Here is a 25010-nt window from a genome sequence, read left to right on the forward strand (position 1 = left end):
CTCAGAGAAATGTTTCTGAAAGCAATTGAACTGCCAGCAAGAAACTGCCCTACTGACAATATTTTAAAATTCAACAACCACCACAAACAACCAAGAGATGTTTAAAGCACCTGCCTCTTGGGTGGAAACAGCCTCTAAAAGCCCCCCATGAGAAGCCCCTCTCCCCCAGCCACAGGCCCTTGGGCCCCGCCCGGGGTATCCCCCACTTCTCTCTCTCTCCCCGTCTCTCTCTCTCTTTCTGCCACACACACACACACACACACACTCACACACACACGCTGGCCAGGCACACAGCAGCAGGAGCGGGGAGGGGGCATCATTTCATTTAGTTTATTAGACAAAAATATATGATTTAGACAAGTTCGCTGACGCGCTATTTACAATCTGAAATCACTCTATATACAGAAAAGGGGGGAAAGAGACACAAGCATGTGGGGGCATTTACCGAACCCGATAATCGCAGCCACCGGAGCCGCCTGCAGAGGCCTGGCCGCCTGGATGCGAGCTCGGGACCGAACAAGCCCCTGTCTGCAGAAAGCGATGGATGGGAGTCCTTGACGTCGTTGTCATATTTGTCCTTTACACCAGTCTGAAATATTTGTCTTAATTCCTCCCACATTCCCTCCCTCCCCAACTCCTCCCCCCTCCCCCCTCCCCGCAAAAGTAAAAGAAGACCCTTAATCAGGCGGACGGGAGGGCTGCTAGGATCCGCGGCGTTCCCTCCTGCGGGGCCAGAGAGCTGCATGGGAAACACAGCGAGACAAGAAGACAGGGGCACTGTGAGTGGGGGACGCAGCGCCGGGCGTCGCCGGCTCCAGCAGCGGAGCCCTGGGGGCGGGGTCGGCAGCCAGCGCGGCTCCCGGCTCGGGAGAAACTCCAGTCTCCTCCGCTCGCCCGGCGCCCAGGGCTGGTGGGGAGCGCTCCTTCAACAAGGACTGCGCGACCCCCACCGCCACCCAGCCAGCTCCGCCCGGGTCCTGACCACTTCTCCTCCCCCTCCCCACCGCCTTCTCCCATAGCAAAAGCAAACAGCACTCACTTGTCGCGTACCGGCTGGAAAGGCGACTTTAACTGCTGTGCCGGCGAATCTGGCCTGGGGACGAGGTCTCTCTCTGCGAGAGATCGGAAGAGGCAAAGTTAGGACGGAGGGACGGGCGGGAGAGGGCCCAGGCCTCCTTCCCACCAACTCCTGCCTGCTGCTCAGGCAGATTCGCCGAGAACGTAACCCCTCATCCCACCACCACCCCTGAGCAGGCCGCCGGTAAGGCAAAGCCCTCTTTGGAGAGCCCCAGGGCCTTGTCTGGCTTTCTAAATTGAAGCAGGGATTAAGCACAGCCCCAGTGCTCAGAGGTCACTGCCTGGTACCCTCCCGGCGCATGCTGCACCCCACGCTACCACACCTAGCCAGGCCTCTGCATTCCCAGCTAGAGTACAGATGGACGCGGCCCCCTGGACCTGTACCTGGGAGCGTGGGGCTGCTGCGGGCCGAGGCCTTGTCTCCGTTGAGCGTCCCCGGGGCAATGGCGACCGGCGGCTGAGGTGGTGGAGGTGCAGGAAGGTGAGGGCCATGGGGCGCGGCGTGGGGCGCGCCAACGCCCAGGAAGGAGCGCATGTTGAGCAGCGAACCCTGTGCGAGGAATGCGCTGTTGGTCCAGTTGGAGAACTTGCCGATGTGGCAGGTGTACAGTCCGTGGCTGGGCAGGAAGGCGGGGTGTTGCAGCGGCGCTCCGGCGGAGGGCCCGTGCGCGCCGGGGTGGCCCGCAGGCGGCGGCGGGGAAGCCTTGGGCGCACCATCGGGGCTCGTGGCTGTCTCGGCCAGCGACCAGATCTTGGGCTTGCCGTGCGGCGCACCCTGCAGGACGCCCGCTGCAGCGCCGGGGCTCAGCAGGCGCGTGCTGCCGGGCTCTGGGGCCTCCTTGGCCAGGCCCAAGGGCGAGTCCTGGGGCTTGAGAACGTCGGCTACTGCCAGCGGCGAGCCTTGGTTCCGAGCAAGAGCAGAAGGGGCTGCGGGTGCGTGCGGAGCCTCGGCCTTGTCCTCGTCGTCCTCGTTGCTCTGGTCTCCATCGTGCTCGTCGATCTTGTCGATGTCGATGCTTTCCAGGTCGATCTCCTCGTCGTCCTCGGCCTTCTCCGGGTCGCCCTCGGTGTCGCTGCCGAAGAGAGCTCCATCTTCCTGGTCCTTGCTGCGCGCTCCCCATGTCACCTTGTTCTCCTTCTTGAGGCGCCGGCGCGCGTTGGCGAACCAGGTGGAGACCTGCGTGAGGGTCATCTTGGTGATGATGGCCAGCATGATCTTCTCGCCCTTGGTGGGGTAGGGGTTCTTGCGGTGCTCGTTGAGCCAGGCCTTGAGCGTGCTGGTGCTCTCGCGGGTGGCGTTCTTGGGCCGCCCGGGGTCCCCGTATTGGAACTGGCCGTAGGGGTAATAAGCCGGCGCCGTGTGGGCTGCGAAGGTGGCGGGGTGCACCCCAGGGTTGTCCTTGAGTTCATACTGCGAGCCCTGCAGCCACAGGGTAGAGCCATCGAGGAGAGAGAGGAGGGAAGTGGATAGAGGGAGGGAGAGAGAGAGAAAGAAAGAGAGAGATAAGTCTCCAAGATGGGAAAGTGGGAAGTAGCCGCTCCAGTGGGCTCCAGGGCCTCCCCGGCGCTTTCCGGGGCTCTGCTGTGCTGGGAAGATCAGGAAGGCACCCCCAGTTCACTGCTGGGGAGAAGGGGAGCCAGGACCACGAGCTGACTTCAGGAACTGCCCTTTCACCGACCGTTGAGATCTTTTTTGCCATTCTAGAAAAGTTCCAGAAACAGTGCAACCTCCAGACGAGCACAACAGAAGCCGCGGCCCCTGCAAGTTCCCTAGGCGACCTGTGTTCCCGCCACCAACCGCTGGAGAAACCTGCATTTCCAAGTTTATCTTTCACTAGCTAGAGGGTAAAACCTTTCAACTGAGCTGATAAAGCCATTTCTCCAAATGTAAAGGGCCTGGAGCCCAAGCCTCCTCTCTGCGACCCTGAGGGGGCTCAATCAAAATAAACCATCCCGTGTTTTCTACAGGTCTAAATCCGCCAGCAATTTAAAACTAAAGCACAGTCCTCTGCCTTCCAAATTAATCTGCATATAATAGTTTACCCAGAGTAAAAGGTCTTTAGTGGTGACAGGTAACTTGAAATTTTAATCCCGGCCATCATTGACAACAATAACAAAAACATTATTTTTTTTTTAAATACAAAAGGAAGTCTTAGCCTGTAAAATATTAACGCAAGGGCTGGGAGTAACCGGCGGCCAGGAGGGGAACCGGTTCAGTATCCTAGGCCTCTTCTCAGTTACTTCATCTCTTAAGTTTGACTTTGATCTGGAGGGAGCAAACACAAACTCTTTGCAGGCATTTAGAGGCCGTGATTTATTTGCAATCAATATTCTTTTTATCATCAGTAGTAAAACACAGCAAGTCAAATTATCCCATCAGGTTTTTTGGTAAATAACATTTTATCTTTCTAACAACCTCATTAGGCCTCATTATTACCATAAATTGCCCAGACAGACATTCAAATACAATTTTATCTTTTGACTTCCAAACATCCAATTATAATGGCTTGGAAACCTAGGCCTAGAATCAGGGTTTGGGTTTGAGTTTACTCTCTAAGAACCAGCGGGAGAGCTGGAGGAAACACACACCTTTTGGGTGGGAATAATTTTTACATATTATCCGTCTAGAGGGGAAAAACAACTTAGAACAGCAAACATCTCCGTTTCCCAGCTCTCCACAAAGGGTGCAGGTCCTCACACTGAAGCTCCCTCCCTCCCCCGCAAAGGCAGGCAGGGTTCCCAAATGGCACACAACTGCATTCGCAATTTCTGTAAAAAATGTTCATCCTCTATGTAAAAATAGTCGAGTTGCAATGCTAGCAAAGGGAGCTCCGGACTCTGAGAAAGTTGTGAAGACCAGAAGATTTCTTGGACTAATTAGTTTGGTGACTGAGGCCGCAGAGAAAAGGTTTCTGCGGCCAGATTTCGTTTTTACCCAGTCGTTGCAAAATGTACTTTGTGCTTTTCTAATTATTTTGGTTGTAATTGTAAAGAAGACATTTCAGCCTCGTCTCCACTGGGAATTCTTTTTGAAAGGACACCTTGTAAATCTCTCAACGCATTCCGGCCTCTCCGCCGCCTGAACAAAATGGGGGCTGATCTTTTTCGATAGTAAGAGACCTGAAAGGCAGCCGGGCCGCTTTCTTTCGAAACTACAAGAAAAGTTACAGGGAAACCCGCTTTTTGCTTGTGCACACTTGACGGGTGTTTACTCCCCGCTTCTCCTTGGGGAGCGGGGAGATATCGGGGGTGCCTGGAAATTGCTTTATCCCGCGGGCAGCGACCCAGGAGGGGGCTGCCTCCCAGGGCCCCGCGCCCGCAGCACAATTCACCAACCGTCCGAAGTTTAAGCACCGACCTTGCAGTCAGACCAAGGAAAATGGATCATTTGGATCGGCAGACAGGCCAATGTCCCTGCGGAGAATTAAGTGTGCAGCCGCCTCCCCCCACATCTAACACCCACTGGGACGGGAGACTAAGAGGACACCATTTATTTTAAACCAAAGGACACTGTTTTCTTTAATCCTCAATTATGTAACGAAGGAAGAAAAGTGCTTTTCTTTCGGTGCAAATGAAATGAAAACTTTGGCAACTTACAAAAGTAAAATCAAACACCGTTTCAGACACCAAAACATTATTGCAACTTAATTTTTGTTTAAACTCAAATTCGCACACACGCCATAGAGAGAGCTCTCCATCCCTTGGACCCTATTGTTAACATTATTTTGATTGACTCTACTAGGCTTAAAAGGGGTCTGTCTGGCAAACTCAGATACAACTATCTCGGAGCTGCTAAAGAGGGAGAAAATCAAGTTCTCCAGACTCGGTTCGAAAACTAAAGAGGCCGCGCTAGCGGGACCCGCGGCCAGGAAGAGAAGTCCTGCTAAGCTACGCCGGGCCGAGCTGCAGGAAGCCCGTGGGCCTGCCCGGGCGCCCTGGCCGAGCCAGGCGAGTTTGCCCCCGACCTCCAGCGCGGGCAGCACTCCCCGGGCCTGCTTCTGCGGCCTCTCTGGACTCTCGCGACCCGCCTCCTGGCCCGGGCCTTCCGCTTTCCCAGGCCGAGATGGCCCAGCCATCACCCGTCCGGCCTCCCCGCCCTCTTGCGTCCCCGGTGGCCGCGGCCTCGGCCGCCTGGAACCTGCCCTCGGACCTTTCTAGTTCCTCGTCCGGACCAGGTCCACCCGTCGTCTCTCCCTCCCGGGCGACCCGCCACCCTTGCCCTGGCACGAGTGAGACAAGGAGAAGCGGGGGAGGCCGGGCGCACTCACCATCTGCGAGAAGAGGCTGAGATCCGCGGCGTAGGGCAGGAAGGCGCTGTAGTTGGGCGCGCCCGCGTACGGCCCCGCCGCCGCGTACATGCCCAGCACCGAGGTGACCGCAGCCGCGCCCGCCCCGCCGCCCAGCTCCGCGGCCCCGGGTCGACCCGACGAAGCGGCGGCCGCAGCAGCAGCGGCAGCGGCTAGCACCCCCGGGCGTTCGCCGCCGTAGGCGCCGGGCCCCGCGGCGCTCAGGTACTGCGGGTAGCCCAGCTGCGGGAAGGACATGTCCGCTGACTCGGCGACCGCCGCAGCGGGCGAGTATTAAAGGCGCGGAGAGGGAGACGGAGGCCGGCCGGAGGGGGATTGCAGGGGGCGCCGCGAGGGGTCTAGGGAAGAGTTGGCGGCCAGCCGGGCGCGCTCGGGCGGGCCGAGAGATGGGGGCCGGTTGCGGCTCCTCGGCCTGGTGCTCCCAGGCGCCCGGCTCCCGGCTGCGCCCGGATCCGCGATCGCGCGCCGACTGCGGCGGCCGCCCTCCGCTGGGCGGCGGGGCTTTCAGACACAATTTGAAGTTGATGCTTTGATTGGCATCCCCTTGAGCGCAGGCCCCGCCCCTTGCTCCCCTCCCGCCCCCTCCCTGCCTCCCGCCCGCCCTTGCCGGCCGCTCCCGCCCCTCCCGCGAGCACGTGGTGCCCCGCGCCGGCCGGGCCAGCTCCTCCTGCGGTGGGCGCGCGCGTCGGGGCGGCGGGGTGTGGGCCCGGAGGCCGCGGGCTCCTTCCCGACCAGCCCCCGCGGCTGTCTGACAACCTGTCGACACGGGTTTACAGCTGTCTGACACCGGGTTTGCAGTTTCGCGGTCGAGGTGTGTCCCCTTTTTAACAAAAACAATTCGGCGTCTGCTTTTCTACCGTCTGGGCAGCGGGCAAGGGGCCGGCGGCCTGGGCGCGGGTGACAGCGGGCAGGGAGCGGCCTCTCCCCCGAGTCCCGCGCGTCCGGTGCCTCCAGGGAACATCTTTGGCAGAAGTGCACCCGGACACTCTCCGCGAGCCACTGAACCGGCGTGGCGTGACACCCCCGACTCCAGATGCGGGTTCCCTTGGGCCCCTACTAGGTAGTAACCGATCGTCTGCCAATGACCGGCCCCGCCGCCCTTGGGGAAGTGGGGAGCGGCCGAGCTCTGAGGGCTCTCAATTGTGCAAACTTTGAGCAAGGGCAAACCCCGCGGAGAAGTCGCTAGCTCAGGGGAAGCAGGCGCAGTCGGCGCGGGTTCTCGGAGGGAGGGGTGGGGGAGATGCGAGGGGAGGGGCTTTTTCTTCACCCAGAAAGCCCCCTGGCAGCCGGAAGGAAGCATCCCCCGCGCCCCAGCGAAGGGGGAAGGCGGCGTGGCCTGGATGCCGGGTTTGTCCACCAGGTGTGCAGAGGCAGACGGGAAACGTGTGGAACGCGCGAACCCGAGTCGGCGCCGCCGCCAGACCGGGAACTGAGCGGCCTCTTGGGTCCAACCCCGCGTCCCTCTTCTCCCTGCGTCTCCCCTCTCCATCCTCAGCCTCGCCGGGCGACAGGACGCGGCCAGGCGCGGCGCACTTGAGAGGGGCTCCGTGTCGCCGCGGGCCTGGCGGTGCCGCTCCCGGGAGAAGATGCCAAGTGCACGGGCCTCCTCGCCTCCCTGAGCCTGGGACGGCCCTGGCTGGCCACTTCTGCGCCTCCTGGCTGGAGAGGTACAGACGGTGCCGTTGAACCGGGTACCAGCCCCGGCTCCCGGGGCCACTTTGCGAACCACCTCCTACTCAGAGCCGGGGCCGGGAGTTCACCCCGCTGCCGCTCTCCAGCACACGGGACCCCGCGGGAATTTCAGCAGCGCACTCTGGCGTCTTCCCCGCTTTAGGCCGGGTTGGGGCTATGGGATGAAGGCGGCCATCGGGCCGGAGTCCGCATGCTGTTCTGCTGTTGGGCTGAGCCACCCGTATCCTGGCCACCGGCCTGGCAGTCCCTTGACCCCCTGCCTCGCTTCCCTTTCTTCACCGAGCCTGGAGGCCCAGGGACTTCAGCAGCATCAGGAGGGCTCCGGTTTTCTGGGCCTGAGGACAGACAGTGAGACATCGCCTATAATTAGCAACAATAATGCCCATGATAGTAGTAATTACTAATAACCAGCTCTGACATCGGGCTTGATTTCCCTGCTCTGAGTCAGATTGTTTCCTAGTCATGCTGATTCCCCCGCTCAATTCGCCCCTGCAAACTCCGGAATCCGCCTACAACCTCTATGGTTCCTTTCCTGCTTTTACAGATTCCAGGCGGGGTTTGTGGGGACGCGGAGGGTTGGTGCGGAGTGGATTCTTGGTGACACAACTCCAGGAAGCCCCTAACTGCAGCTTTTTCCTGTTCCCTAGCCCACCTCCAGACACCTTCTAACCCTAAGACAGATTTCCGATTTTCAACCTTCTCTCCTCTATACCCAAAACAAATCCATCCATTGCATGTGACTCACTGTGTGAGAAGTGGGCCAGCCCCACCCACCCCGTCCTGTTCAGCAAACTTGTGTCACATTTCAGGGTGACAGGGGAGATACACCCTCTTGTGTGACCTGGAAAATGAGGTGCGATGTAAGTCCAGAGACACTTCTCAGCCCTGGGATTCATCTACAGCTTGTCTGCCTCCTTCCAACACACAAAGCACCACCGCCCACCCCACCCGCAAGCCTCAGGTCTCTGCAGCTGGCAGAGCTTTGTGGGGAGGCGGGAATAGGGGAGTGGAGGCTTCATCCTGACTCTCAACCAGCCCACTCCTCTGTGCCCCGGCTGCGTCACCTCCATGGGCGATCACAAAATGACTGCAGGTTCCTGAAAACACCAGGGAGCTGGGTGGGGAGGCTCCCCTGCCCTGTTAATCCTGCCTGAGGACTGCACAGTTCCAGGGGAAGTGGCACTAGCAAAGCTGGGTAACTTGCTCCCCCCGGAGCCCTGCAAAGGTGCAGGAGAGACTGTGGTCCATTCTCTGCCCAAGGCCAGGGCCTGTGGCTGCACTCCAGGCCCCTGGGCCTAAAACCAATTCTAGGAAGTCCTTTCTAGGAAGTTCTAGCAAAGCCTGGCAGGCCCAAACTCACCTCCTCTCTTCTTTCTCCTTGGCCCTTGGCCCAAAAACTTTCACCTAGGATACTAGGAAGCAGGGTAGACCGAGAGAAAGAGAGAGAGAGAATTGCCACCAAAGCCTCCCATCAGAGAGGGGGAGAGGCGAAGGAGCTAGAATCTCCTGGCTCAGCCTCTCCTGGGAGAGTTTCTTCCCACTCGTTCTGCCACCCTTTTTCAGAAGCAAATGTTTCAGTGGGGCTCAGGGCTCCAGGGCCTCAGATGCTGGAGCAGGCAGAAGGGCTGGGAGTCTGGAACCCATGGGCCTGATTTGAACGCCCTTTTAAAAATGTCCTGAGAAAGTCTGAACTTTCCCTCAAAGAGACTGCCCCTGCCCCCACCCGGACTCAGCATCACTGGCATCTAGGACCATCCCTCTGGTGGCCGTAGTTGTGCCAGGGGAAGGGGATGGACGTTGGAATGGGAGGTTGTGTGGCTCCCTCTGCTAGGTCTTGGAAACCGACACCCCGATTGTGAGGCGCTGGATCTCTGAACTAGGAGAGAACCACTTTGTTGGCCCCTCAGCCACTTTTCCTGCCTCCAAAGGGGGTGGCTGAGGCAGGCCCTGCGGCTGCTCCAGAGGTTGCTCCTAGCTAAGCTGGCCGCACCCGCTGGCTGCCCCCGTAGTCACTGTGCCAGAGACAAAGACGAGGAGCCTGACAAAACCAGGTCTAGGGGTCGCTGCGCAGCGGAATCGGAGCTCCTCCTGCTTAGCGCCGGGGATCCAGTCCGGAAGCCCTTGGGCCCCGGTACTCCGGGGACCCAAGGCACGTGGCCCAGGAGGCTGGCAAGACCCCGCGAAGCTCGGCAATGGGGGGTGACTGGGACTCCCCTGCTGGGAAGCCAGGACCTTCAGCGCGTCCAGGACTTGGACAGACACAGGCCTCTGAGTGCAGCGGCGTGTGCAGAGTTCGCGAGTGTCTCAGGGAGCGAAGGGGGCAGGCTGCAGGGGTGGGGGTTGGGCGGGGAGGAGAGGAAAGGCCGGAGGCGGTAGGGGAGGGAGATGGGCGTTGGTGTACAACTGCAGTTTAAGCTAACTAGATTTTTAAGCTGGTGTTAAGGCTTGATGGAAAGTTTACTTGCAAGGTGCTGCTGTTGTTATCATTATTATTATGAGTCAGTTTTCTAAGTGGGAGGGATTTGTTATTCCTGGAGAAGATCGTTTCCCTATTCTCTCTCCCAACCCTCAGTGAGGATTCCACCCGCCCTGCCCCACCCTCCTGGGGCATATTTACATCAGGACAAGATTAAACACACCCAACAGCTTCCTTGTTTACAATTTTATTTCTTGGGAAACAGTTCCCTGGTCTTGAAGCTCTGCAATCCGGGGGTCGCTAAGGAAGAGGAGGATGCTCCTGGGGACGCATCACTCCCGGAAGCCGTCTGTGGGACCAGCCTTTGGCGCCGGGGATCAGGCTACACAGACCCGCCGCGGGATGCAAACGGGTGGCTCGGGCCTGGGCTCCTGCCTTCACTCTGGCCACTGTCTGCTCCAGATGGCAGGACTCTGCGCTGGACCGCGGCTCAGTGGTGGCGACGGAGGCGGCCTGACCTGGCGCTGCAGCGCGGACCCCAGTCTGGCGCTGCGCCCCGACTCTTAAAAACGCACTAGGACTTCGCACCGTCCCTCAGCAACAGCTGGGAGGCCACCCAGGTCGGCGACATTGAAGCAATAGTCAGACAATCCCCAGGGGCTGAGACCCCCGGTGGGTCCGGCCGCTGAGACTCGACGGTTCCCTAGGCTCCGACCCCGTGTGCAATCTGCTCTTTCCTGCCACGCCGGGCAGGAATAGTCTACAGTGAGCGCCCCGAGGGCGCAGCTGCGGGGACGCGGTGGCGAGCTGAGCTGAGTTGGGCAGGCGGGAGGAGGAAACCCCAGAAGGAAACGCCCAGAAGCAAAGGACGCAGGACGGTCTCACGCTGAGGGGAGTACCCCCCACGGCAGGCATCGCGGAGCCAGTTCCTCAGCAGCGTGGGGACCGCACCAGAGAACGCGGCAGGCGGACCAAATGCGACCCTGGCCCTAAAGCTGCGGCACTGGGCCTGAATTTCCCACAGACGCAGGGCAGAGGAATGGACAGCAGTGGCCCGGCCTGGAGTGCCGCTCCGACGCCGTCCCCAGTGTCGAAGGAAGTGAATTACATGCGTGTGCACACACGTAAATATTTTATAAACCTCGCCTTAATTAACCAGATCATTTCCATTATGCCTCCAATATGAACAACAGCAACGGTGTGAGAGTTCTCAAGGCTTCTAATTTGATGTCACCAGACGGTTGCTCGGGGGCAGAGGCACCATCGCCGTGCCAGCTGCACTTGTATTTATTTGTTTTTCTGCCTTGTTCCTGTAGGGCTCCATTATGCAGTTTTTAATTAGTTTGTGTTTGTATTTCGCCCGTCCCAAATCAATGCCATCCCGAAGCAAGGCGATGTAAATGCTCTCAGTACAGGTGTAGCTGCCTGCGCGGGTACACCGGCAAACGCGTGTCTGACAAATGAAAGCGGGGCCGCTGCGCAGCCGACTGTCAGCTCTTGGCAGCGGAGAGGCGCGGATCAAAGCCAGCGGGGACTTCTGCGCCCCCGTGAGCGCCGTCGTGGCTGCGGCTCCTAATGTCATTAGAGGAGTCCGGGCTGAGCACGGCGTGGGGAACAAAGTGACTTTTCATTTTGTTCAGGTCCTCTGGTCTTTGGGCCAGCTCTGGCCTCGGAATCGCCTCCCGCTTGGGGCCTATCGGATGCAGCTGAAAACCGCCGTGGCTCCCGCCAGGATCCCTGGCTGTGCGCACCCGCGGTGACCCAGCGCCCTGGGATCACTGTGGCTTCTCTCCTTGTCCCTCTAACCTTAACCCGCAGCCTTAAGCTGAACCTGCTCTGGAATCTCTAGACAGGAGACATCCCCTCTCCGCGTTATGTTTGCATCTCCGCCTTCTTGAAATGACCTCTGTGGAGTGCGTGTATATCTATTCTTCCAGCCATGGGGAATTCTTCCGAAGCTTTCTTTATTTGTCAGGAACAAGAGATTGTTCATCTTTAACTAGGCCACATGGAAATTATGATTCAACAGCAGTGTATATTTAATTAGAGTAATCTCACTTGAATTTAATTACCTAATGAATTATTTGTTTAAAAGGTAGAACGTCTTGTTTGCCAAGTGCAGTGCAGACCTCCGATAAGAACTTCCGTTAGGAGGACGTTACAGTTTAAAAGCAGGCATGCGTAAGGGTTCTATTTTAACTCTTTGAGTATGTGACTGTTACTGTACTCTCCAACAAAAACTAAGACGCTGGTTAGAGTCTGGTGGGTAGAGTCCAGAGGGCAGTGGGCATGACCCTGGCCACACAGAGGTGCACTCTTGTTAGGTACACGTGTGTGCCCAAGTCGCTTTGGAAATTAATATCCTTTGACTAAAATGTGAGTTGAGTTTATCTTAAAGCTTATTTCATGTTGCTTTCAGTGCCATTTTTCCCTCCTGGTGCAAGTCAGGACAGTTGTCTACTAGTGAACTCATTTTCTAAAAGTGTTTAAAACAAAATAATGCATCCTTCAGAAGACTCCAGTCAAGTCACCAAGTCCCAGGCGCTCCTTGGGTCTCTCCCATCGGAACTCCTCTTAATCCCTGAGGCTTTCAGACTATCAACAAGAAGTCTGTCAGGGAGTTGTTGTTTTGTATTTGTTGTTTGTTTGTTTTAACTTACAGCAATGAAAGGTACCACATCCCAGACTCTGACTTAAACTCTTAATTCTTAAACTGTTGGGCAACCTCATTTCCTCTTGGTTACCAAAAGCAAGAGAACAAAAGCAAGAACAACTAACTCTAAGCCATGACAACTTTGAGAGGCTCCAGAGGCAATTTGTCTCCACACAATGCCAACAGTTGGTGCATCTAATGCAACTTTAAGAATTTTCTATCGCTACTGCATGATGAAATGCCAGCAGGGAAATTTACACATGGGTTTATGGAGGGGGCAGAGAGCAGTTCACCCTCTTCCTGAAAAGAAGATAGGAAATAAGAAGAACTCAAATCAACTTGGTTGAATTCCACTGTCATTCTCATTAATATTTCAATAATCAAACAATTTAATGGTAAGCTCATGAACTATTGACACATAAATATCAAATATTATTAGTATAGTGTTCAATCAAAGAGGAAGGGGTTTAGAAAATGCAACCAGTTGATAAAACTGATTGAACTTTTATTTCTTTTTAGAATACTTGACTTTTATCATAGCTGTGCATTTGAAATTGATGTTCTAACAACCAATAGTGGTTAAAATATACTATCCACTTAATTATATTCAATTATGGTTAAAGTAGCATCTCTCATTCAAAAAACCAGATCTACGTGGTTGCATACTTAAAGCTTATTTATGAATTTACTTCACACATTCTTCCCAATAACAACAGACAGTAACAACGAGAGAGGAAGTAAGATACTAGCTTAGGAAGGATAATACATTTCCCAAATTTGAGCAAATCCAGAGAAGACTTCAGGGTAAAACCCTCAAAGGAATTTATATGTGTGTGATGGAAGAAGGGGAAAATACTAAATGGTGTATTTGTGTTTGATGTTTCCAAAAATATTTAAAATTTAGACCAGAGTTCTCTCTCCAGTGAGTTCATATCAGCCCTCAACCACTTATACATTATTAAAGATAAAAGCCTACCTACTACAAATCTCTTTAAAAATCCATTGACAAATACGTGCCTACAAAACACCTCTCAAGCAGAAAGCATAGTACATTTCAGGTTTTTAATGAATGTGTGCAACAGCAGACCTCCTACGCCCATAGGTTAAAATCTATTCTTCAGACTTTGGGGACACCAACTCAACAGCACAGCGTAGTGTCTCAAAGCCTAACAGACATTGGAAGTTCAGAGAAAGTTTCTGGGATGTTCTGAAGACACTTAGAGTCTACCAGCATATTCCAAGACTACTGCTGTAGAAAAATTTGGGGTATGAAATGAGTCTAAGGAGGAAAACTTAAAATATCCCTTGAACCATGGGTCCCGTATCTGTTCTTGCTCTGATTTTGCCTCTTAAATGACTGTCACCCAAAGTCATCTCCAGAGCTGTACCCTAGTTTGGGGTTCTTATCCAGGCCCCCGCCACTCCCATCCTCTCTTTTGTAGGACATGAAGAAAGGCCTCCAGACCTTCCAATCTTACACCAGCCTTGGGTGCTGTGTGGGTGCATGCATGCTTGTGAAAGGTGGAAATAGCATGGGGGGTGGAAGAGAAGAGAGGAGGAAGAGGAAACGTTTTCTTCTCCCAGACACACTTCCAGTGGGGAATTTGGCCCCTAGAACATAATACACCTGTGACCAAGAGGAGCCCAAACTAGGCAAAATCCCCAGATAGGGAAGTTCCTCTTCTCAGTCCTCTGTGTTCCTCCAGATGTCCTTCCCAAACCCCTGCATTTTAGAGCCTGCCCTAAAGGTCCTCACACTGATGGCAGGCTGCTTGGATTGACCCTCCATGCCACCTATTACCCATTCTTGGGCTCGCATCACCTCCAGTGAAGATTGACGGGGCCTGCGGTTCATTCTCTTGGGAATAAATTGAGGGACTGGCAGACGAATCAAAGATTCTAATATGACCTAAGATGTTTGCTAATTGACAGGGATAGGTTAGCTTAATCTCCTGCGGAGAGAACATCTACATTTTAATAAGTGGCCATAGAGTAGTCACCCAAAGCTCCTAGGGGAGACCCACACTTTTGCTGGAGGTTTAGGGGAGAAGCAGCTTCCTTCCCAATCACTCTTTGGGGAAAGGAGGCCTTCTGCATCCCCCTTGTCAGTGATTTCCTTCTCAGATGCCACCAATGGTGGAGCCAGGTTTGAGAGAGGCCTGCAGAATCCTGTCCACCTGTGTGCCGTGGCTGGGAGTGCTGGAGCAAAGTCCCAGGGACTGGGGGCTTCGATGGCAGACATTCATCTCCTCCCAGCTCTGGAGCTTAAAAGTCCAAGGCTAAGTTGTTGGCAGGTTGGTTCCTTCTGAGGTCTCTCCCTTGCTTAGAGGTGGTCCAGTAGCCTCTTGTTATGTCCCCTCCTGGCCACTCCGTGCGTGGGCATCCCTGGTATCTTTCTCTGTGTCCAAATTTCCTCCTTTTGAGGGGACTCCAGTTCAATTGGACTAAAGTCCATTCTAATGGTCTCATTTTACCTTGATCACCTCTTTAAAAGCCGTGTCTCCAAACACACTGGAATTATGGTATACTGAGGATTAGGGCTTCAACATATTAATTTGGGGATGGCGCAGAGCATGATTCAGCCTATTATATCATCCATGAACACCTATAACTCTCCCACTACCACCCATGACCACCTATACCTCTCCCACTACCATCCATGACCACCTATACCTCTCCCACTACCACCCATGACCACCTATGCCTTCCCACTACCACCCATGACCACCTATGCCTTCCCACTACCATCTATAATCACCTATACCTCTCCCACTACCATCCATGACCACCTATACCTTCCCACTACCATCCATAATCACCTATACTTCTCCCACTACCATCCATGACCACCTATACCTTCCCACTACCATCTATAATCACCTATACCTCTCCCACTACCATCCATGACCACCTATACCTTCTCACTACCATCCATGATCACCTATACCTTCCCACCACCATCCATGACCACCTATACCTCTCCCACTACCACCCATGACCACCTATACCTCTCCCACTACCACCCATGACCACCTATGCCTTCCCACTACCATCTATAATCACCTATACCTCTCCCACCACCATCCATGACCACCTATACTTCTCCCACTACCAACCATGACCACCTATACCTCTCCCATTACCATCCATGACCACCTATACCTCTCCCACTACCATCTATAATCACCTATACCTCTCCCACTACCATCTATAATCACCTATACCTCTCCCACCTCCATCCCTGATCACCTATACCTCTCCCACTACCACCCATGACCACCTATGCCTTCCCACCACCATCCATGACCACCTATACCTCTCCCACCACCATCCATGACCACCTATACCTCTCCCACTACCACCCATGACCACCTATACCTTCCCACTACCATCTATAATCACCTATACCTTCCCACTGCCATCCATGACCACCTATACCTTCACACTACCATCCATGACCACCTATACCTTCACACTACCATCCATGATCACCTATGCCTCTCCCACCAAAGCAACACCAGAGTTCATTAGCTGGATCTATGTTCATTGCTCACAATGCAATATATTCTTTAGCTTTGGGGCAAAAAGTCTTAGAAGAAGCTCTAGCCTTTCCCCTCTTCAGTGTAAAATAAAATAAAACTATGTCATGTCTAGGATAATTATATTATTCCATACATTAAAATTTTCCAATATTGGTTATTATCGAAGGTTAAATTTGCCACCCTGATACAGTGTATTCCTGTATAAAAAGACTTTGAATTTTGTATAAAAAGACTTTGAATTTGTCTGGCTTACAGATTCTCTAGACAAGAAGGGGCTTCGATTTGAGAAAATTAATTTGATCCTGGGCTCCGAGCTACTTCTACTTCTTCCTTGTTGACTCCGGGATAGTCAGCTGGTAGAATGTCTTCATAAACCAAGGAGGCCAGCGTGCTGCTTTTACTCCATGCAATAGATGTGCCAATTGCACTATCTTGATGTCATTTCTACTACACACATTTCAAAGCTATCAGTTAAGCCCCTTTTCCTAGATTTTGCAAAAGAGGAAACCTTTAGTAGCCCATCATGTGAATATGCTTGGGTCCCAAGGTCACAGCTTACTGTATGTACATTAAGCAAGAAAAAAACTGCCATAAAAACAGAACATTTGAGCCCCCTTGTGTGTTTTATCAGCTGCTGCGCCTCACTGCCAGCAGATACATTGCCACCGTGGCTGTGATAGCAGTGGCAAAGGATCAGTGATCATTTTACAAACTGAGGACTGTATGACATTATCTCTAGGGTTGAGTTAAGTGGTTTGTCGAAGGTCGCTCAGCAAGTGTGCAATAAATCCAGGATTAGAACCTCAGCACCTCCTTCAACAGCCCGCCCACTGGGCCCAGGACTGATAGACTTCTTGATCTCATGACGTCACCTTTCCCACACTCCCTTCTCCCAGACCCTGTGACAGTCCCCTGCTCTCTGCACTTCTAGGGGCAACTCATCATGGTACGGGGCCGTTGCCAGCACAGTTGTTACCAGTGCCTGACTGCTTTTCCCTCCCTCCTTCCTTCCTCCCATCCCTCCTTCCTTTCTCCCATTTCTCTTCCTTCCTTCCCTCCCTCCCTCCTTCCTTCCTTCTTTCCTTCCTTCCTTCCTTCCCACCTCCCTCTTTTCTTCCTACTGTCCCTCCCCCTCTTTTCTTCCTCCCGTCCCTCTTCCTTCCTTCCTTTCTCCTATTTCTCTTCCTTCATTTCTCCTGTCCTGCCTCCCTCTTTCCTTCCTCCTCCCTCCTTCCTTCCTCCCATCTCTCGTCCCTCCTTCCTTCCTCCTGTCTTTCCTCCTTCCTTCCTTCCTCCTGTCCCTCCTCCCTCCTTTCTTCCTCCCATTCCTCCTCCTTCCTTCCTTCTGTCCTCCCATTTCTTTTCCTTCCTTTCTCCTGTCCCGCTTCCCTCTTTCCTTCCTCCTCCTTCCCTCCTTCCTCCCATCCGTCTGCCTCCTTCCTTCCTCCCGTCCCTCCTCACTCCTTTCTTCCTCCCATTTCTCTTCCTTCCTCCTGTCCCACCTCCCTCTTTCCTTACTCCTATCCCTCTTCCCTCCTTCCTTCCTCCTGTCCTTCCTCCTTCCTTCCTTCTTCCCATCCCTCCTCCCTCCTTTCTTTCCTCCTATTTCTCTTCCTTCCTTCCTTCCTCCTGTCCTGCCTCCCTCCTTCTTTCCTCTTGTCCCCCCTCACTCCTCCCCTCCTCCTTTCCCCTTTGTTCATTTATTCCCTGAAGGCTTTAGGGAACCACTATAAGGAATAAACAGTATCTTGTGCTCTGGGAGAAGCTGAAATCAATTAGACAGTAGTCCGAGTATCTATGTTACATGTCTAAGTTAGACAATTAGGTGAAACACATACAGACACCTAATTATTCCATAAGGCAAAAGTAAGTCCTAGGAGGGATACGCCATTATGATGTGTCCATCTCCAAGTTGCCAGCCCCCCTTCTGCATTCTGCTGCACAATGCCAGGTTCTGCTAAACTCACTTCTCCACAGCAGCCTCGCCCTTCCTGCCCAAGTCACTTCCTGTTACTCTCCGCATCAGCCCTGCCACCTGACTTCACCAGGCAGCAGCTGGTCCAGTGGTCCAGGTGTCCAGCGCTTACCAAGTCAGACCGTCAGATTCCCTCAGACAGCACCGTACCAGCCCAGCAGACTGTTCATCTTAGAGGCCTGAGTTTCAGCCCCTGCACTCCTCCAATCCATCTGCCTGCTCTCCCTTGTCCCCTAGCTAAGGGGTGGCAGCTGCTTCCCACATTGCCTCTGCCATAACTTCATGTTGGCTCTTCATCTTTTCTGCTAGCTTGTTGAAAATCCATCATAATGTCTTCATTTGCTAGGGCAGTTGTAACAAAGTACCAAGACAGGGAACCTAAACAGCAGAAACTTACTGCCTGGCAGTTCTAGAGGCTGGAGGTCCTAGATCAAGGTGGCAGCAGAGTGGGTTCCTCTAAGGACTGAGGGAAGAGCTCACAGATCTCAAAGCCATGCTCTCTGCCAGTTGCTGGGGATGTGCTGGCAGTTCTGGTGTTCCTCAATTTGCAGATGCCTCACCCCAATCTCAGCCTTTAGCTTCAGATGGAGGTATTTTTCCTGTGGGCTCTTTATGCTCAAATATCCCCTTCTTATAAGATCATCAGTCATATTAGATCGAGGGCCCACCCTAGTCCAGTGTGACCTCACTTTACCAGGCACTGGTAACAGCTGTGCTGGCGATGGCCCTGTAACATGGTGAGCTGCCCCTAGAAGTGCAGAGAGCAGGGGACTGTCACAGGGTGTGGGAGAAGAGAGTGTTGGAAAGGTGACATCATGAGATCAACAAGTCTGTCAGTCCTGGGCCCAGTGGGCAGGCTGTTGAAGGAGGTACTGAGGTTCTAATCCTGGATTTATTGCACTCTTGCTGAACTACTTACATGTTCAGCAATTCAATTTTCAAATAAGGTCTGAGATACTGAGGATGAGGACCTTAACATCAATTTTAGGGACATGCAATTGAACCCATACCAATACCTAGTTAAGAATTCTTTTCTCTGTTCAAATAATTCACAGAGTTTCTGTCTCCTAGCTAGACCCTCAGTGATACAAGAGCTGTCGACTTCAGGGGTCAAAGGAGGATATGACTCATGCTGTCAATGAGGAAAGAGTACAGTGACCTGCCACTTGGACCAGGCTTTGGAAGGTGACATGGATTTTGATAGAGAATTTGAGTTAAGGGGATTCCATAGTCTCAGGGACCAGTGAGCAGCGGGTGAGGCTGCGGCATGGAGTTTATCAAGGATACAGTCAAGGACACCGAGGTCTCATTGTAGGGGATTTCAGTCGCATATGAATGAGTCTGGGCTTTATCCTCTGAGCAGGGGGAGTTATCAGAGGTCTCTGAGGAGGAGCAGGACAGGATTTAATGTGTCAGAGGATGATTACAAAACTGATCGAGGTCATATCTGCAAGGTGGAAATACTATCAGCAAAGATGATTCTGCATTGCCACTGACGTTCATGCCCAGTGGGAGTGAAGAGCCAGCCCAGGACTGAGAACTGTTGGCCCCATCGTCTGCTGGTGCATCAGGGACCTCTCTGTCCCCTGGCACTCAGATACTTCTATGAGTAGATGAGGAAGATGGTTGGCTCAGGAGCAGCAAAACGTGATCTCAACCCCACCAATGATATTGGAAGCTCAGAAACCACATGGGGTCGGGGGAGTGGGGTGAGAGAAGTCCAATTTCGGAGGACACTAGAACATTTCTCCTTGTCCTTTAAACAGAACAGCTCCAATTTCCTTGTTTTACATATCAAATTTCCAGACAAGGTTTTGTTTGAACAAAGTGTTTTTCTTTGCCTAAATGTGAATTTGAAAAATCACTGAAGTATATGATTGTTAGAGTTCCGATTCTAGTTCTGCAACCAATTTGATGATGCACACACCTCTAATTGTTTGGAAAATACAGCACGTTAGCACATCTCCTTTCCAAGGGCAGATTCAGCGGCCGTCTGCACATGTGCAGAGTATGCGTCCGCTTCCTTCATTACAGAAATGTTAAGCATTTGTTTGATTCTTTACAATATATAAAATGTTAAATTAAACAGAAATCTGGAATGACAGAAATTAACAAGGAAAATAATACTTTCAAGTAAAGGTAATTACCACTATTACTACTATGAACGCTGATGAAAATAATTTATTTGCAAGCCTTCCCTTGGCATCAAAACATTCATGCTGTATCACAAAGTCTGTGTTAATAGTTTCTTCATGAGGGAGGGCGAAAACAGTACCTATAAAGTAGAATGACGCTCCTCCTGTCTTATATCACAAAACTCATCATAGTCATATACAGGAGGAATAATTAGACATCACAGGAACAAAAAATGGTCCTATCTGCATGGTTTGTTTGCTAATGCCACACATGCACAATCTATGAAAAATATCTAATTGATTATCATCTACCATACAGCTCAAACTCCATGCTAATTAAGAACTTTTTCTCAACACCCCTTGGAATTTTCACCTGGAAGTACACTCTGCCAAGCTTCCAGTAGTCAAGCTGATTTCATCTGTGTAGAGGAAGGACAGGAAGGTGCTCCTGCTGCAGTTCCCTAAACAGTGGTGTAGTCTAAATCCTCTTCAAGTCTGTAGTCAATTTCTGGGTAGCTTGTCCCTAACTTCACTATGTCACAATGTAACCAAGTTGTGTAATTAGTTAAATAAAAGGAGCTGCATTGAAACAGTAGCCTTAACTTTCTCCCCTCCATGATGATTGTATGTTTTATCAGAAGGGAAATGATTTTGTAGAACTCTGTGTGTCCGTGCCTGGGAATATCTATCATCACACAAGGATAAAACCCCACTCCTTGTGACTCATTCTCTAATAAGTGGAAACCCTGCAAGCTTGTAACATAAATTTGCTTATTTCAAGAACTTGATTGCTGTTGATGTTCTAAAAATTCTTTTTTGCCCCTTAAATTACATCTTTCCTTTTTGTCATTGAGCTAACCCATCAAAGGAAAACCCTCCCTTTTACAGACTGTATTAGGGTTCTCCAGATAAACAGAGCCAATCGTGTGTGTGTGTATACACACACACACATGCATGCACACACACACATATTTATATATAAAAAGAAATTTGTTATGATGAATTGATTCATGCGATTATGGAAGATAAGAAATCCCATGATTTGCTGAAGACCAGGAAAAGCCCATGGTGTAATTCTAGGCTGAGTCTAAAGGTCTGAGAACTGGGAGAGTCGTCTATGGGCAGGAGAAGATCTGTCTCAGCTCCAGCAGGCAGCCAGGAAGCAAAAGGGCTCATTGTTTCCCTCCTCTGTGTTTGCTCTTTCCAGTCCCTCAGGGGATTGGACGACACCTGTCATCTTGGGGTGGGGGGTGCAGTCTACTCCATTGACTCACATGGTGATCTCCCCTAAAACACTCTTCCAGACACATCCAGAAGTAATGTTGAATCTGGGCACCCTGTGGCCCCGCAAAGTTGACACATAAAAGGGACCATCCCCCTGCCTGCCACCAGAAAGGTGCATCTGTGAAAGTTTCCAAATGCCTGATTACCATGTGTTCTACTTTCTTGCCCAGACAAATCACCTTTCACCCTTCCCCTCTGCATCCTCCCATCATCCACCTCAGTGAATGCTTTCTCCTGCAGTCCAGGAGCCTGTTTTACTTCCCCTGTTACATGCTGCCTACGTCCATTTACTATGATCTGCCAACTCTATCTCAAAAGCATCTTTGCGACCATGTTCATCCCTCCCCAGTCCAAGCCCATAGAATTGCCTATCTGGGTTATTATCAGAGCTTTGAATAATCATTATTTTCGTCACTCTTTCATTCACGCGTTTACTAGTCATTTTGCCATCAGAGTTACCTTTATTTTATTACTCTACTAAAATATCCTGAGTTTCATCTTCACAAGAGAATGAAGACTTTATCTCCTTACATATCATATGTCTTCATGTTCATGGTTGAAATACATCAAGTGAAGATTGAAGGAATTAGCAACTGTGGGTCTATTCTGCTCATCTCCTAGAAAGTTTATTTTAATGTCATCCACTGTTTTCTTCAGATGAGAGGAGTGACCTTGATGAAATGTGTGGTTGGCATCGGCCCAGATCCATTGTTTATTCCTGTTTATTGCTTTCACTTTTCCAACCCACAGTTCTCAGCCCAGAATTGTCTTCTCCTTTCTAAGCCCATCTTTTATTCCTTGGTCTTCAAAATCCAAGTGCGAAGGCCATATATTATCCTAGGATTCTAAAACTTCAGAATCCCACGGAAAACATGTTAAAATTCCTGGATCTTGCTCAGGGATATTCTGATTCATTAAGTGTGGGATTTGTTCCAACATCTGAATTTTAAATAAGCACTTGAGGTGATTGGGATTCAAGGGGTTGAAAGAACATATTCCATGAAATAGTGCTCGAAGCACAGTTTGATCCTGCAACTCAAGGGATCTCATTCCATTCTGCTGCAGACTTCTCAGTCAAGCTTCAATGGCTGCAGCTCTGACACCCACCGTCACTGATACAACCCCTTCTAAAGGGTTCTTCTACCTCTCTGGTCACTCCTTCTCCATCTAACTTTCCCTTAGTTTCTTCTTTGCCTACTTCCTAACTTCCATGCTCTCATACGTTCTGTTTTTCCCCTCTCCTCATCCCGTGCACCCTCTTCAGAAAATCTTATTTGTACCCTGGGGACCCCAAGGTGTGAATAAGTTGTCCATCTTCAATTCTATCTTCTTCAACATCCATTTATTCAAAGGTTATTTATTGAACACCATGATGTTCCTGGCAATGGAACAGCTCTGGAGATAAATGGTAAATGGTGAACAGAAAAGGAGATGTGCTTCTGCTTTCATAGAGGTATCAGGTAATATGTGACTGTACGGATATCATCCCAGTGTTTCTCTTCTTTATCTCCTATTACTGGGATGATCATACATTCCAGTTTCCCTGGGACAGTCCCAATTTATGCTTTCTGTCCCAATGTCTCTCTGGCTACCATATTTCATTTTTTTAGTTTTTCCTGGGTTGGACAATAAATTATATGATCACCCTACATGGTAGCATTCTTTTACTTAAACTGACTTGAACAGACTGGGTTATTGTCATCACTCCCTAAAAGATCTCTCTGCCTTCAGTCTGGTTCCATTTTCATGTACCTTCCATGCTGCTTCAGTAGTGATCTCTGTACATGATAAACTGACCAAATTATTCTCATCAAGATGGTAGTTATCAAGTTTTTCTCCATCGTCTAAAAAGTAAGTCCAAACTTCTAAGCAAAGACATAAAGGATTCCAAATTGTTGGTTTGGTTTCTGTCCACTTTTCTGACCTAGCTCCAGTTTATTCCAGGGCAGTCCTTTTCCAGCTCGGGTGCCCAGCACATGGGCTTTCGGCACCTCATGCTATCCGTGTCTTGTCTCTCTTTCTGCCTGAAGGTCATGCTGCCCCTCCCAGCCTGATGGGCTTTGGCCCCTCGCCCACCTTCAGTTACAAGGACCTCCTTCCCCAGCCCCCATGGAGTTTCTATGGTAAAATGTCGCCCTCTCGTAGGTAGCCCCGGAAGACATGACGTTTGGCCGGAACCTGAGTTTTTTCTCTGAACAATGTCTTGTGTGTTTTTTCCTGTCAGCACACACAGATTTTCACCATGTTTTACAAATTGTTGCTCAGGATCTCAGAACATGTGTGTGCTGTCGTTTATCTGATTACCTGCCTCGTAAAGGACATTTAAATGGTTTCTAATTAGTAACGACTGTATGTGGTGTTGCAGGAGCTGGTCGTGCACATGCCTTTTTGTGTCTCTGTGTGACAGTTTCTCTAGGGTGTTTGCTTTTAAGGCTTCTGATTTGGGAAAGTATCCATATGCCTTCTTTATGACTGTCCAGGGGTGAGCTCACCTGAGATCTTTGGGGCATGAACCTCCCTGGGATGGAAACACCTGGTGTGGGAACTACTGGCCCTTGTGGGGTGAAGCTGCACCACAGCGCTTGCAATGGGTTGTCCACCCTGCATGTTTCTGTCACTCCCCTGGGAAAGCCTGGCAAAGTATGAAGGGTGCAGGGGCCAAGGGGGTACCTCTGGGAAGCCGCGCCCGGGAAGAAGAGGAAGAAGATGAAGCAGCAGCACAGGGCATTTTCTGAGGATGGTGAGATGCTTGCTGCTGGCATTGGTCTGCTGGGCCAGCCCCATGGAGGTCAAAGCTAAACACCAAGGCAACAGGAGCCAATGCGTGCAATGGGCAATCTGCTGCATGTCTAAATGTCCAGGCCCATGGGCCCTTCTGGATATGGACCCCTGTGGAGTGGTAGCTCAAGAGACTGTGTACAGGCAGCATGAAGGATACATGGCCAAGGGAGGAGCCACTGACTTGCCCATGGGGCCAACGAAAACTGGCTGGTAGGAAGGCAGAAACTGTGCAGTTTGGACAGGTGGAGGCTGGGAGGCTGTGCCCAACAGAGAGGAGCCATGGGCCTGGCACTCAGTGCCCACCAGGGTCTGAATCAACATAGCAAGACCCCATCTCTCTCTTTATATGTAGATAGATAGATAGATAGATAGATAGATAGATAGATAGATAGACTATCTGTTAGATAGATAGATAGATAGATAGATAGATAGATAGATAGATAGATAGATAGATAGATAGACAGACTAGGCTGTTCTCAAACTCCTGGCCTCAAATGATCCTCCTATCTTGGTCTCCCAAAGTACTGGAAATAGAAGCATGAGCCACCATGCCCACTCAACCAAAGCCAATTGTATTTAGTCTATTCTTGCACTGCTATAAAGAAATACCTGAGACTTGGTAATTTATGAACAAAAGAGGCTTAATTGGCTCATGGTTCCACAGGCTGTAGAGGAAGCATAATGTTGGCATCTGCTTGCCTGGGTTCTGGGAAGGCCTCAGTAAACTTACAATCATGGCAGAAGGTGAAGGGGAAGCAGGTAGGTCACATGACCAGAGCAGGAGCAAGCGAGATTGAGGGGGCAGGTGCGACACACTCTTAATCAACCAGATTTCACAATAACTCACTCACTACTAACACAAGAGTTGCACCAAAGGGATGGTGCTAAACCATTCTTGAGAGCTTTGTACCCATGATCTAATCATATCCCATCAGGCCCCACTTCCAACACTGGAGATTACAATTTGGCATGGGGTTTGGGTGGGAACACAAATCCAAACCATATCACCAATGAATGAGAATGCTACTTTTGTTTGCAGAACAGATGTCCTCTACTTTGTGTCTCCCAATATCTGTTGAGTGACCAGGAGGGAGGTGTGGAGGAAGTGTTAGTTACCTTGATTACCCATGGCCAAATGCTTAAAGGGT

General features: G+C 51.4%; 1 protein-coding gene and 1 long non-coding RNA gene across 2 annotated transcripts; one reads left to right on the forward strand and one right to left on the reverse strand.

Moving 5' to 3' along the window:
- Positions 1-319: 319 nt before the first annotated feature.
- Positions 320-5896, reverse strand: LOC105489444 (iroquois homeobox 1). The gene is made up of 4 exons (XM_011754283.2): positions 5346-5896; positions 1462-2497; positions 1040-1112; positions 320-739 (listed from the first exon to the last, which is right to left on the reverse strand). The coding sequence occupies exons 1-4, from the start codon at positions 5619-5621 to the stop codon at positions 682-684; spliced, it is 1443 nt and encodes a 480-aa protein (XP_011752585.1). The 5' UTR covers positions 5622-5896; the 3' UTR covers positions 320-681.
- A 3608-nt stretch (positions 5897-9504) lies between these two features.
- Positions 9505-20367, forward strand: LOC105489443 (uncharacterized). Its single transcript, XR_011624373.1, has 3 exons — positions 9505-11673; positions 18734-18847; positions 20117-20367. It is a non-coding gene; the product is annotated as an uncharacterized lncRNA (long non-coding RNA).
- The last annotated feature ends 4643 nt before the right edge of the window (positions 20368-25010 follow it).

The sequence above is a fragment of the Macaca nemestrina genome, chromosome 6 (genome assembly GCF_043159975.1).
Source record: "Macaca nemestrina isolate mMacNem1 chromosome 6, mMacNem.hap1, whole genome shotgun sequence".
Lineage (NCBI taxonomy): Eukaryota > Metazoa > Chordata > Mammalia > Primates > Cercopithecidae > Macaca > Macaca nemestrina.